General features: G+C 29.6%; 1 protein-coding gene across 10 annotated transcripts in view; it reads right to left on the reverse strand.

Annotated features, from left to right (window-relative positions):
• LOC129984378 (voltage-dependent calcium channel type A subunit alpha-1-like) overlaps positions 1-14,045 on the reverse strand; it is a 391,421-nt gene that overhangs the window by 30,115 nt on the left and 347,261 nt on the right. For 6 of the 10 annotated variants that reach the window (XM_056094255.1, XM_056094253.1, XM_056094248.1 and 3 more), the window contains exons 32-36: positions 11,180-11,263; positions 9,994-10,110; positions 8,834-8,899; positions 4,209-4,300; positions 1,272-1,422 (exon numbers count right to left, since the gene is read on the reverse strand). In XM_056094255.1, coding sequence (XP_055950230.1) covers positions 1,272-1,422; positions 4,209-4,300; positions 8,834-8,899; positions 9,994-10,110; positions 11,180-11,263 — 510 coding nt within the window. Of the gene's footprint in view, positions 1-1,271; positions 1,423-4,208; positions 4,301-6,205; positions 6,298-8,833; positions 8,900-9,993; positions 10,111-11,179; positions 11,264-14,045 lie in introns of all 10 variants that reach the window. The other 4 variants (XM_056094250.1, XM_056094254.1, XM_056094249.1 and 1 more) reach the window with 1 other exon arrangement.

The raw sequence follows: 14,045 nt of genomic DNA on the forward strand, positions 1-14,045 counted from the left end.
ATCGGATGAATGGTTTCCGTTATAAAAGTTGGTTTGACAGTACAATAGGAGTACCTTTATTTAATCTAATTTTGATAATAAGCCAATTCATTGGATGGCGTTTACAAGTGAAAAAACGTGATAAAAATTATTATTTTAGATATAATTATAAAAATAATTTTTAAGAAAATAAAAGGATGAGATGTAGAACTTTATGAAGAATGTCTTTCATAATGATACGCAATTATGAAAAAAGCAGATGCGTCAATATGTGAAATGAGAACATACTGTTAAAAATATGATCAGTAATCAAAATCTGAAATGAATTTTATCTTTGATAATAAACGTATTACACAGATTGAGGAAACAGAGCTGAATGAAGCCCCCTCCCTCAAGGGTCCGTCAGCAATGAGAGTTTAGGTCTCCGTTTTTCTCACTTTTCGAGATCCAGAACTCGATTCTTTTATTGATTTTAATTTAATGTTTGTGAAAGCAGTTCTGAACGGAAAATTTTGACAGACCGAAGCGGCAAACAAGTAAATTATGAATCATTTCCAAGAAGTTTGGTTTCAGTACATCGCATCTGAGAAAATGTAGAATAATATAGAAACACATTTTCATCCCATTTTAAATGATATTTAATTATAGGTTTGGAGAATTCGATATAAAAAGCAGTTTAGTAAAAAATTACAAAAGATGCTTAAGAGGAACGTTGTAAGAATAATGCTCCCAAATTTAAGTTATTTATTTTAATTTAAATAAGCTCTGCTTCTGTATATTCACTGAAAGTGCAAAAATGTACTGTGAAAGAATCACAGAAAAAATCTCTAACTTCCCTCCTCCAAAAGTTATGGGGCTCTAGGCAGCCGTCTACGTCTCCTATTCAATACTTTAATGGCCATTCACATAACATGTGTGATAGCCAGAACAATTGCTAGTATTTGCTCACAGAACACATGCGTAATGTTTTCCATTCACTCAAGGGAATCACACACCGACTGAAGAAATCTTAAAAAGTTCGTTTTCGGTTGTTAGGGGTTGCCAGTCAATGTTCTCCAAGTCCCTGAAGGCACAGTTCGGTTATCCTATTTGGCGGCGCATCACAGTTCTTGGCGATTGGAGAGAATTCTCGCTACAGTGTATATTTGATATGTTGAATTATCCAGTGAATATATATAAAGCTTATTAAAATTAATTCTTCAAAAATACTGCCGGCCCTTTGCGAAATTTGGCTGCATTGATGTGCGGTCATTACAGTGTTAATAAAACAGTCCTATGTGGATGTCACTTACCAGAAATGAACAAAAGAAGATGAAACTGACGAAATAAGAGTAGGCCAGATTGCTGCCACACTCGTCCCCTTGCTTGTTTGTCTTGGAATCGCAGGGCCTCCCTTTGACGCAATCCAGCATGATGGCTTGCCAGGCCTCCCCCGTCGCGCACCTTTAACAGAAGAGCAAGGAACATCTCTGCATGTGGATTAGATGGCGCCGTTGGCGTGGTTTGGAGTGCAGCAATAGAACAACTAGTGATGGCATGCAAGCAGCGGACATGCAGAGAGTAAGAGGATAAAAGGAAAGGACACTGACCCTGAAACTTAAAAGCACAGCCACTTTGGTTTTGGAAACGATTTTCTGGAGACCGCTGGGGTTGATGAAATGTTTCTGCAAATCTTCCGAGAAGGACACGACGCCATTTTTTTAAAGATTTATTGAGTTTCAGCGTCATAATTTGTATTCTATGAATTTTAATCTAAGAGACTGTAAATTATGAATTTGAACAAGGAATTAAAATTAGTTGTTTTCATGCTCTAGTTTTTTTTAAAGAGTGTTTGATTCTTTTTTTGGAATTGAGTTGAAGCTATTTTTCCCTCTAATAATTGAATTTTGTTGATTGACTTTTTAAAATTGAGTTAAATACTGTTAAGCTCTTTGGTTTTTATAAATGCTACGATATCTGTTGTTGACAAAATATTTGTAAAGATTTCAGCAAGCAGCAGCATGGACATCAAGAAACAATAGAAATATTTTAAATTAGCTTACTATGAATGGCAAAAGAGATTTATGGCCTGGCATGATGGCCTAGATGATGATATGTTTACAAATTTAAGCGATCAAAAGATTTGAAAGAATCCTGAAATAAAAATCTTGAAAAGCCATTTAATAGCCGATGAAGATTCTGGTACAAAATGACATTCAAGCTCCATTATGAATTTTTCAGCCACAGCCACACACACATACACAGATTCATCATGAGTTTGAGAATGGGAAAAGTATCTTATTGTGACTGAAAGTTATTTCGAATACAGGTTTGAAATGACAGGAGCAAATAAATAAAATTTAGATTGTAATTTAAGAAAATATTTTCTTCTAGGAATGGAAGGAAAATATGATCTCTTTACATTAACTTTAGAATTAGAATAGGTAAATTAATTCTCCACTTTTATAATATAGGAAATTTGTAAGTTCAGTTTGTTTTTATCAAATAAAATTGTTCCAAATTTTCCAGTTGGGTCAACCGATGATTTCTGTTAAAAATAAAATGTGTCATTTGATTAATTAAATACTTATTTATAATATTTCAAATAATTTTTAAAATTTTTATTTAAATTACTCATAGTATTGATATTGAGATTAATAATATTTTAAAATTTTATAGAATACTTTCATGTTAAAAATCTAATTTAAATTAATTTCATAAATTCTTTTATTGTAGAATTAACTTGCTTTTCTAGCGTGTAATATTTTTATGATAATTATCTTTAAAAGGTAGAATATTTTTATAAACAATAAATAATGTTAATTCAGAATTCTTTTGCTAAAGCTATAGGTACATCGGAGTTTTGTACTTCATTTAAACGACAATACGAAAGCTATCGAATTAAGTTTACAATTTAAATTCAATTGTAGGTACTGTTTTCCTATTTATTTTCATAGAAATTTGATTGATACCATATGGTAAGACGGAATCCTGTTATTGAGACCATTAAAACCAAAACCAAAGTCAAATCTAGATGTTAGAACGAATAAATATTAAGATAATCCGTTTCATGCTATTTGGAACTATTTTTAAAGATATTTTGGTTATTTATATGTTTTTACTTAGTCAATTAAAAACTATAGAATTACAGGAAAATTATAAAGTAACACAAAAATCTGTTTCAAAATATCCACATTGGAAAAGATGATTAATAGAAATATTTTGAGCATGCATACACATAAAAAAAACAAATAAAGAGACAATATTAATAAGACAAAGCACAATTTTAGCCATGACCTTTTCAGAAATAAAGTATTTTTAATGCTTGAATCAAAATACTTTTACATAATAAAGTACTGACAATTTTAAAATAAGCTTTCGTTACTGCAGATAAAATGTGATATTACTTACTTTACGTATTTTAAGATATTTAAATCTCTCAGATATGTTCAGATCGCATACAAATAATACTTAGAAAATTCGAATTATTTAAAATTGTAAATAAAATTATTTTCTGCTTTGCTTCTGTTTAGTTTAAAAGTTCCAAAATTTGAATATGAAACTCTAATTTATATAAAAGTTTATTTAAATTTTTTTTGAAAATTTGCATAATTAAATGAATTAGTTTGGAATGATCTCTGAGGAAAAATAGCTGTGAGATATTATTCGAACAAGCAAGAAAAGAAAAACAAAAGAAAAAACAAAGAGGACTGGATGGACACACATTTGCAATGACAGCACACATTTCACAAGCATGCATCACACGCAATGAGATGAAAACCACTGAAAGCTTGAGAGAAGTGCACAACAATCACAGCCATTTCAAAACTTTCGTTTTGATGCTTTTTTTTTCTAGACAATAAGCAACACATGTCAATTTCATCACCAAGAGGACATTTATGCTCACACAACACGACAGTAGGCTTAAGAATGGAAAGGTAACTGCAATGAAAAGAATATTCCATGGGGGCATGCATTGACCACTTAATATTTAATGAGTTAAAGTCTTTCGAACAATCTTACAGCTTAAAAAAAATAAAAGGCATGCTTTCTGCTTCATAAAAAAAATAACAATGTTGCACACTTTCACGTTAGCATTTTACAACGCTCACACCGACAGACAAGCTTATGTGATGCAATTAGTTTTAAAAAATGTTTTTTTCTTAAACATGGCTTTACTGACTATATATATATATTTGTTTTATAAATGTGCAGGGCTGACACAGCAACAGATACAACGTTTAACTTGCCTGAAGAGCAGCATTAGTCCTTGAAAGAAGTTTCTGAAGTTATTGTGGCGACTTATGGCTGTTTCAGGGTTCAGTTCGATATTACCAAATACCTGTAGAGTCGTGCAGAGTAAGATGCTATTATTGTCACACTTGGCATGAAATGCCCTATACAATTACTATCTAACCGATATATATACTCACTAAAAGTTTGTAATAATAAAAAAAAATTTGAAATATATAGAATAAAAAAATGAGAGATAAAAGATACAGTAAAAAAGTGATGGCATAATGGGATGCAGTAACGACTGAATTTTGATTTTTTTTACTTACTACCTTCGTTTTCTAGGCTAAAGGAATAAAAGTCTGAAAATTGTAGAAGTGAAATTGAATAATGCAATGAAAAGCACTAATTCTACAGCTACTGCTAGGAGGAACTTTCCTATTCTGGCTAAAGACAAGGTGTGATTTTCAGGCAGATGCAGGCTGGCTAAGGTAGATAAAAGTTGAAACTAAAACAGTCAACATTTTGCCATATTCACGAGTTACTTATCCTACGATACGATTTTTTATAAGTTTAAGGGGAACTTCAAGGAAAATAAGGAAATGAAAAGCCATTTCACAGTACATTTATATTTTCGGAGGGTATCTACGAATCGAGAAAAGGATACAACACGTCTTAGGATAATGTTATTTTGAGTAAGGTTTGGTTTCACATGTTTACAGTGGAATACTCGCTCAAACTTCGCACTGTTGATTTCAAGGTCTTGGGATTAACGTTTTTCGGTGATTGTACTCCGTTAAGAGATGATACGTAGAAGATAAACGGTTATTATGCTTTTTAATTCCGTGAATTCCTGTCATCCCTTTTTTGATAAAATAAACATCTCCTGAAGCATGCGTAAGAGCGCGGAGAATCCTAGAATGAATTGTAGTGCTCAAATATCGTATTTTTAGTTGTAATTTTATATTTATTTCCAATCTTTTTTAAAGAATTATTTTCAAAAATGTTTTATTACGTTTTTTCTCTTAATCCATGGACTTTAATAAACACATATGGATTATAAAAACATATTTTAAGTATATATAATTTTCCGCAATTACACATATGAAGAGCTTCATTTATAAGAAATCTTATAAATTCACATCAGAAATTTTACAATTCTTTTTGCAAAATTTCAACTGATATTGAATTGTTTTGAGAAATCTTGATTTAAGTTCTAATTCAAAACAAACACGGCACACACGCATGTCGGTTAGTACAGATGATACATTTTGCCATTCTTTTGAAGAGAGACACTTAAATATAATAAAAAAATAATGAATTGTCTCATAAAAATAATTAAATAAAGTTAAGGATCAAGAGATATTTTTGTGAATTCTTAGGAACGATATATATATTTAAAAGGAAGAAGTGTTTTTTTTTGTTATTTTTTGCAATTGGTTAAAATCAGCCTTTTTTTATATTAAATATTTGAAATATTTAATGATTGCCTCAACATCAGTTCTAGGTAATATTTGTTGAAATTGCAATAGTTTCATGCATAATATAAGCAATTTAATTTAGTTTAGTTATATTAACGTTCCGTTTTAAATCAACACTAGGGCTGTTTTCTGACGGAGCCAAATGGAGCCACGGTCAGATGGCGAGGATAACACCTGACCTGGCACCCCCTCTCCAAGCTTCCACTCCACACCAGCGGGAGGACGTATGACCCCGACGGATTTATCATACACCAGATCCGCTTGCACGATGCTTCTTCGGCGGAATCGGGTCTCGAACCTGAAACCCTCCGGTTCCGAAGCCTAGACTTTATCATCGGGCCACCGCGGCCCTTATTACATAAATAAGGAAAGTCGATATCAAAAAACTGATATTTATTTCTTTAAGAGATTAGCGAATAGTTTAAAAACATTTGTAGGACTAAAAAAATTGTAACTAATAAATTATTTCGAAGAGATGTGGTATGGCAAAATGTATGACTGCGCGAATGAGTGTAATATTTTTTTGAACTCACCTAAACAAGAGAATAAGTGATTGAACGAAGGTTTGGAAGTTGTTGTGGCGATTGATTTCTGTGTCAGGGTGAAGTTGGATATTGCCGAACACCTGAGAGATTTTCGAAGAATGAAGGGATAATTTAAACCCAAAATGTTTGAGATACAACAACACTAGAGTGAAAAGTGAAGAGCGATCAGGTAGCATGGGGCGGAAAAACACACAACTCTCCGCAATTTGCTTTAGCACACACAACAGCATAAAAACCAACTTCAAAACAATCACTTGCTTTGTTTTCTCGAGGGGGATTTAGCATTTGAAACTAATCATTACAGTTAAAAACACACAGATGATAAATTATACAATCTAAACACAACTGAGCACATATTATCACCTCAATGAGTTGACGGATTAATATTTTTAAGTGTATGTAAAAAATATTATATACATTTTATGAAAAGTGTTTAATAAATAAAATAGCAAAGAATTGTTACACTGTCACAATTCACAATATTATGAGATCATGATTTCTTCAGAACAAATTTATGAAATATTTATCAATTAAAACAATACAATCAGAATTTCCATTCCTGAAATATAATAGAGTAATAGAAAAGAGCAATAGACAATAACATGAAAACTAATAATATATCTGAATTCATTGCAACAGTCAATGTACAGTACCGTCATTCAAAAATAAACACTCATTGATTTATCATTTCTATTAATAAAAAGTTAAAGTAATTCATTCACAATGCTTTAAAAAACTAAATAAATGCATTTACAAATATCATAAAATACAGAGCATAGAGTATAAATCTAAAATCCTTGAAAAGTTAACAAATATTTCACTTCAACTTTTTGCATACATTTTCTCTATTTAAAAAATGAAATGTTGATAATTGATATAATTTTTCTAGATATAATTTTCAAATAATACTTTAGAAATTTGAAATTGAAAGTATGTGCCTATAGAGCTTAGAATGACTTTTAAAAAATCACGATTGGAGGAATAAATGATGAAATATTTTAAAGAACTAATTACCTTAAAGAACAATCTAACGAAGTAAAATCTCAATTGAATTATAAATAACTTTTTATTTCTCGTTTCAAAATATACCAATCACTACAAAAGAATGTTGTTTCATTCGTATTTTTCTATGCAGAATACAAATTCTGCTGCTAAAGAAACTTAATTAAAAATAATGCATATAAATAAATTATAAATAATTCAGAAATTTTTATATTTGTTTCAAAAACAACTTTCTTAAATATATTTCAGACCACTTTCTTGCTTTAAATTCTGCTCTTAAGGCTTTCATCTTTTGTCAGTAACTTTTCAAAAATTATTTATTAAATTTATTCTCTTTTCAAGGGAAATGGAATGTGAAAATAACGAAATTACAAAAAAAAAAAAAAGGATTTTTCCATTGAGTATTTACAGAAAAAATGTCTAGGAATTTCTATAAAAATGATAATATTCTAAAAGTTTGTGAAATTCAAATCATTAAAACACGAGCGTATAGTCTATAAATATTTCTGGGTGTCAGTTCGTTTAAGTTATATCGAATAAAATTATTAGTTATAAAAACATTTAAAGTCATATATTGAAAATGCAAATAGACACAAGAATAAATAATACATCTTATAATGAATATTTTGATTTACTGCTCAGAAATATTTAGATTTATTAAAATATTAGAAAAACCTTGTTCAATGAATAAAAATCGGTAACGCATATTAATCGAAAAGTTATGTACAGGATTCAAGAAAAAACGATATCAGAAATCAAAAGTTTTTCTTAAAACCTAATAGTTTATTAAACTCGTTAAGCAATATATATTTAAGTAATTAATTGAAATAATGGGAATAAAAGAAAATATGAATATATGGCGGCAATATATTCGTCGATTCAATATATGTATTTTGGATTAAGATAGTTTTTCTTTATTATTCACTCACTTTCAATAATTTAAAATTTGCACTGAATTCTCATTCTCATCTTTATCATGACATTCCTGTAATTCATGCTTGAATCATATATATAAATTTTCGACAAAATAAAATCTACTTTTTTTAAAAAAAAACAAAACAAGGATATTAGTTTAAAATCTAAACTAAAATGAATAAAAAATTTTGAAATTAGATTTGCAATTTGAAGTATCTCTTAGAATATAAATTTTAGAAGTACTTAATTTCAAAATCTAAAAAATGAATTTTTAAAATCAGATTTGCAATATATGGTATTTTTTTTGCATATAAATTTTAAAAGTACTTAATTTCAAAATCCAAGAAAATAAAATTTTTTTGAAATAAAACTTACAATCTGAATTATCCTTTTGAATATATATATATATATAAAGTATTTAATTTCACAATCCAAGAAAATAAACTTCATGAATTGTGAATGCATCTAACGTTTGAAAACAATTAACATTTTTCGATTATTAATGAATGTTATATTTTGTAAATGATGCAATATTTTTTCACTGGATAAATCCAGTTAATTATAATTACTTGAATTGATTTAGATAATCTATTTAAAAATAAACTTTTGCTTAAAGTATTTCTCTCTGATGATTTGTATTTGAAAATAGCCTTTAACAACAAGTTTAGCGAATGAATTATTTAGTTACTAATATATTACCTGCATTCCGATGATAGCATAGATGAAAAATAACATGGCGATGAGGAGACATACATAAGGTAAGGCCTAAAAAATAGAAAAAAAGGAGTTACATTACACACACTTCTTTACCCTACTTTTCCAAGTTATTCGATGTCAAAAATCACGGAGAAAATGCAATAGCGTATGTCCTGTAGTATTTAAATGCACGTTGTTTTACATCATGCAGTAACATATCGTTCTCTCTTTCCCTGAAAATTGTTTAATAGATTTTAAGTCTAGGAATGTGAAGTCTAGGTTTTGTCCCATGAATGATTATTCTATTTGTGGAAATGCGTTTAATAGGCAAATCTTGCAAGTTCAGACGTCTGAATACCCACGAATATTAAGGCAATAGGATGATCGACAATACCACAGCACCAAGCTATCATTTACATTCCTTAATCACTATAATATTGATATGATGGAAGATCGTTTTTCAGCTCAAATCTGTTGCAAAGAGGTTCGACGAGATAGCGTATCTGATATTCTTGGATGAAGTGTTCTCTGGGTGGATGAATTATTTGGATCTGATGAATGGGCAAACCTTGCAAGTTCAGGAGTTTAAAAACTCAAGAATAACAAGGCAATATAATGATTAATAATATTTCAGCATCAAAGCCATCCTTAATAACTATAATATCAATGCTAAGCAGATTTTTTTTTCATGTCAAAACTATTTCAAACAGGATTCAACAAGTCTATCTGATACTCTTGAATGAAATGTTCCCAGGGTTTCGTACAGGAAAAATTCACTGTAACACAAAACGTCCTGTTCTTTTGGTAACTGCAGTATGACAACAAACCCTTCTAGGCTGTCATTTGTTGCCTTTGGTATAGCCTATTCCAGTGCAAAAACAACTCGTACGTGTGTACTTTACAACCTTAATGCTTTTCTAGTTACTTTTGATCCATTCTGTATATGCGCATCAGTGAAAATCGGCGTTCATCTCAGACAATGCCAACAAAACTTCAGGGTGTTTTGAAAAGAAAGGTTTCACTATATTATTTTGGAAAGCGATGTTTGCTCAGATAAATCTTACCGGAATTTGTTTATAAGTGCTCGAACTAGTTAAATCCAGATAAAACATTTGAAATTCACAAGAAACCAATGCAAAAATGACGATTATATAACCACTTACCTTGAATGACTGAATGAAGGTCCATAACAATATCCTGATTGTATAGCCCTGACGCAGGAGTTTAATAAGGCGAGCAGCACGAAACAAACGGAGAAACCCCACATTGATAAAATTAACCTGTTGTAGAAACGTGAAAAGAAACATTCAGAACATTTATCATAATTATTTGAATGTAAAGTTACTTGAAATAAAATCCTGCTTGTAATATTTGAAATTTATTGTAACAAATTAAACAATAGAGATTTTTAGGTAATCGATACTTCAGAATTTCTCACTGGCAGCTTTTATAAAGTAAACAGCTCATTTGTATGAAATTTCTTAATAAAACGACTCTTCAATTATCAATTACATGTTCATGTTTATTAAAGCGTATTTTTTGTATTCAATGTTAGTTAAAGTTATATATCAAACTAACTGGAAGAGTATTGTCTTTGTTTTATTGTATAAATCAGATTTGGCGCTATCCGCCTAACCTTTTTGATTAAAAAATCAAAATAAATAAATAAATTTAAGGTTCTTTTTTTCCAAATGTCAAATTTAAATTGCGTTGATGAATCCCTTGAGCTACAAATTTACTTCACTTCCTAATTAGATGACACATCCTATTTGGGACGTTTATTATTATTTTAATTCTTTTAATAATATAAGACCATTTGAGATATTGAAGTATTTTTAATTGATATTTGCATTTTAACTCATTTAATACTTTTGTCGCAGATGCTTATTTTTTGTACTTTTTTTATGTTTTTATTGTATATTTAAAATTATATATTCATTAAGTTGATGCCCGAGTCAGATTCGCCATTGTATGTGAAAGGCGTTAAGTAAATGTTCAATATAAATACATATTTTTGCATTATGACTTTCTTCTAAAATCTCATTTAAATTCTCAATCTAAACAGTTGCTATTAATATTTTAAAATAGACATTCATATAGTATGTACACAATCCCATCACATAAAGGCTGGGTATTGTTTTATAGTAACAGACATGTTTGAGTAAAAAAGTGCAACTGCGCCATCAATGAAAATCTCCTCAAACTTCCTTGTGAATATTCAAAATTCGGATATTTTCAACCAAATCGATTCGCAAACAGTTTACGCATCGAAAATGAATATTTTTGTTCGAGAAATATGATTAGAATAAAAGTGAAAAAGATAGGTGAAAAATGACATTCATCTCTTACCCCAATTTCCACTACTAAAGCATCTACCACGCTCCCAATGACTGTGATGAAATCAAAGGTGTTCCACGGATCCTTAAAGAAGTTCTTCAAACATACGAAATGAGAGTTAGTAAAAAGAGAGTGGCAGTTGAATTTTTATTAATAAAAAAGTTAAGGAAATAATTAGGTATAATTAATAACGCAACAAATCATTTACTGGATATATTTTACCAGAAATGCTGCATGTGATTTGCTAAAAGAATTCTTTCTTATGCTTTCTATGATGCGTGTCATTGAACAAGCTTCCGGCAAGGTGGATGGGGCAAAATGGAACTTAAATATTGCCTCATATACAAATTCAAATTTCATCGTTTCAGTTTTATAACCGAAATTATGCTGTGAGTAGCTATTTCTTTATAATAAGTATTTCATAAAATAAGAGAAAAAAAAAGATTGTACAGTTTTTAAAAATAGTCATTCGATTTTTTTCATAATTTGTTAAGCGATATTACTTTCAATAATGTCAGGTTGTAATATGAAAGTGAAGTACCTTGTAGTGCTTCCGTTTTTTTATAGCACCTTATATTTGAATTTGAATTGTAAACAAAAAATAATGAACAAAAAAAACTGTGAACTTATAAGATGAAACTTCGATACATGTTTTTTTTTTCATCTCTAGAATTTGTGTGTGATTTAATATAGCTGCCAGATTACGAGTTTTAAAAGATCAGTAAGTACAGCTGGAAATTGATGCAAGTTTTAGAAGGAATGCATCTATTAATATAATCGTTAATACGAGCCTTCATAATTCCATTGCCACATTTTTCTTCATTTCTTAATTTATGCATTATCTAAACACTTATTTACAATCTTGTAATGAAAATGTGACCAACTCACAGCATGCTGAAATGATTGATAAATTCCGATATTCGAAAAACATATTTCCAAGAGCTTTAAATTAAACTATTGTTAGTAGATTTTGCCTTAAAAACACTATGTTTCCAAATAGAACTTATTTAGCTAGTAAGCAATAGTTTACCCATAAAATTTCAGTTCTGACTTCCTATTCGAATTGTCTAGTATTAGTTGTGTTGGCTTCCCTATCCATAGTAAATTCAAAATGATTTGATTATTTAAACTTATTTGAGAAAATTCTTTTAAAGAAAAAGAAGAGTAAAAAATAGTCATTGACCATTTTATTTATAATTAATATGCCTGTTTATGTTACAGATGGCTATAGATCACTTAAAAGTAATTCAAAAATAGAAGATGAGGTCTTAAAAAAAGACACGTTAAGAGCGATGGTTATATCTGCCGTTATATGCATATTTTAGATTTTAAGAGTGTTAACCCTTCGTATGTTTGGAAAATTGTGCATGTATATTTTTTTAAATGAGATGTTTTTATGACACCTGTAATTTAAATTCTATAAAATCCTCTTTCCAGTGATTTTTTAAAATGCATTCACAAGACTGTCGAGTCATTAAAGCACAGGAAAAATCACGAGTTCTCCTATCGCACTATATAATCAACTCATTTTTTAGTCGAAAATGTTTAATGGATTTCATAAATTTATTTAATATGGTAATGATTTTAATAGAAAAATTATTTATTAAATTATAATTTTTTAAAATTTTGAGTTTGTTTATAGTGAAAAAATGTGCACTTAGGTATTGTTGAAAAAGCAACATGTTTTTTTACTTTTTCAAAAAAAGAGAGAGAATGCAGTTATCGTTTTAAGTGATACCGATTTCTAAAAGGTTAAAAAAACCAACCAATGCAAAACCACCTGGTATAGTGCTGGGGATTTTGACATGGCGTTTGATGATGAAATGTTACCTGAATTTTTTTAATTACGAGTTTATTTATTTTAACGCATTACTAATAAACAAACAAGTAGTACTCTCGGTGACTTCAGAGATAATGAAGGCATTATCTGGAGAATCCGCACACAGCTGCTGCTGACCCTGTCTTCCCTTGACAGACTAGTACCCATTCTTTAAACATTCATTTCCTGTAGATGATCCAACTCATTCATTTAAGCAAATGAAATATATTAATGCTACTTAAGATGCCTTCTTCTATTTTTGGGCAATGGCACAATGCTTTGATTTTCTGACTTGGAATAATAGTAGAAGCTTACAAATGATTAAAGAAAAAAGTCGTTTTTATCGAAAGTTTTATGTGTAACCCGAAAATATTTAATATTTTTAAGCAAAAATTGATTTGCCAAATATTTAATTATGAGAATGCCATGTTTCCGATGAAAAAGGTTCTTGTGACATGTCTAAAAATATAGTGGTATACGTTGCGGATAAGATGAGCCCAACTGGTGCGGTGTGGGAATTAAAAGGAAAAATGTTGAGCCACTGTTCTAGCATCGTGGTTCAAAATGACGAAGCACCTCTTCTATATATCATGTATATGTTCTATATATTCATGTATATGTTCAATATATCATGTATATGTTCTTTAATAAATCAGGTAAAAAAGGCACTTTATTATTAAAGGTACCGTAAAAAAGTTATATTTAATAATTAAGTTATCTATAAACTATTATGAAACCACTGACTGTCTAAAGCACCAAAATGAATCCTCTTTTCTTATTAAATGCTATCGTTTTAAATGGTTATTACTAAATAACTCATTAAAAACCTTTCTTAACTCATTAAAAACCCATTTCGTGGTTTTGAAAATGAAATAAACTTATTGATGTTCAGTTCAAAATTTTCTTATTAAAATAATGCAAACTTACCTTATACTCATTATTTACTGCTCTGAATAAAATTTGTATGGAGACACAGCAAATTTTGTTTTTTACATTGTTTTAATGACAATCAACAAGGTGCCAGATAAAGAGGTAGGGTTTTTTTTTAACGGTTTCCTT

The sequence above is a fragment of the Argiope bruennichi genome, chromosome 9 (genome assembly GCF_947563725.1).
Source record: "Argiope bruennichi chromosome 9, qqArgBrue1.1, whole genome shotgun sequence".
In the NCBI taxonomy this organism is placed as follows: domain Eukaryota; kingdom Metazoa; phylum Arthropoda; class Arachnida; order Araneae; family Araneidae; genus Argiope; species Argiope bruennichi.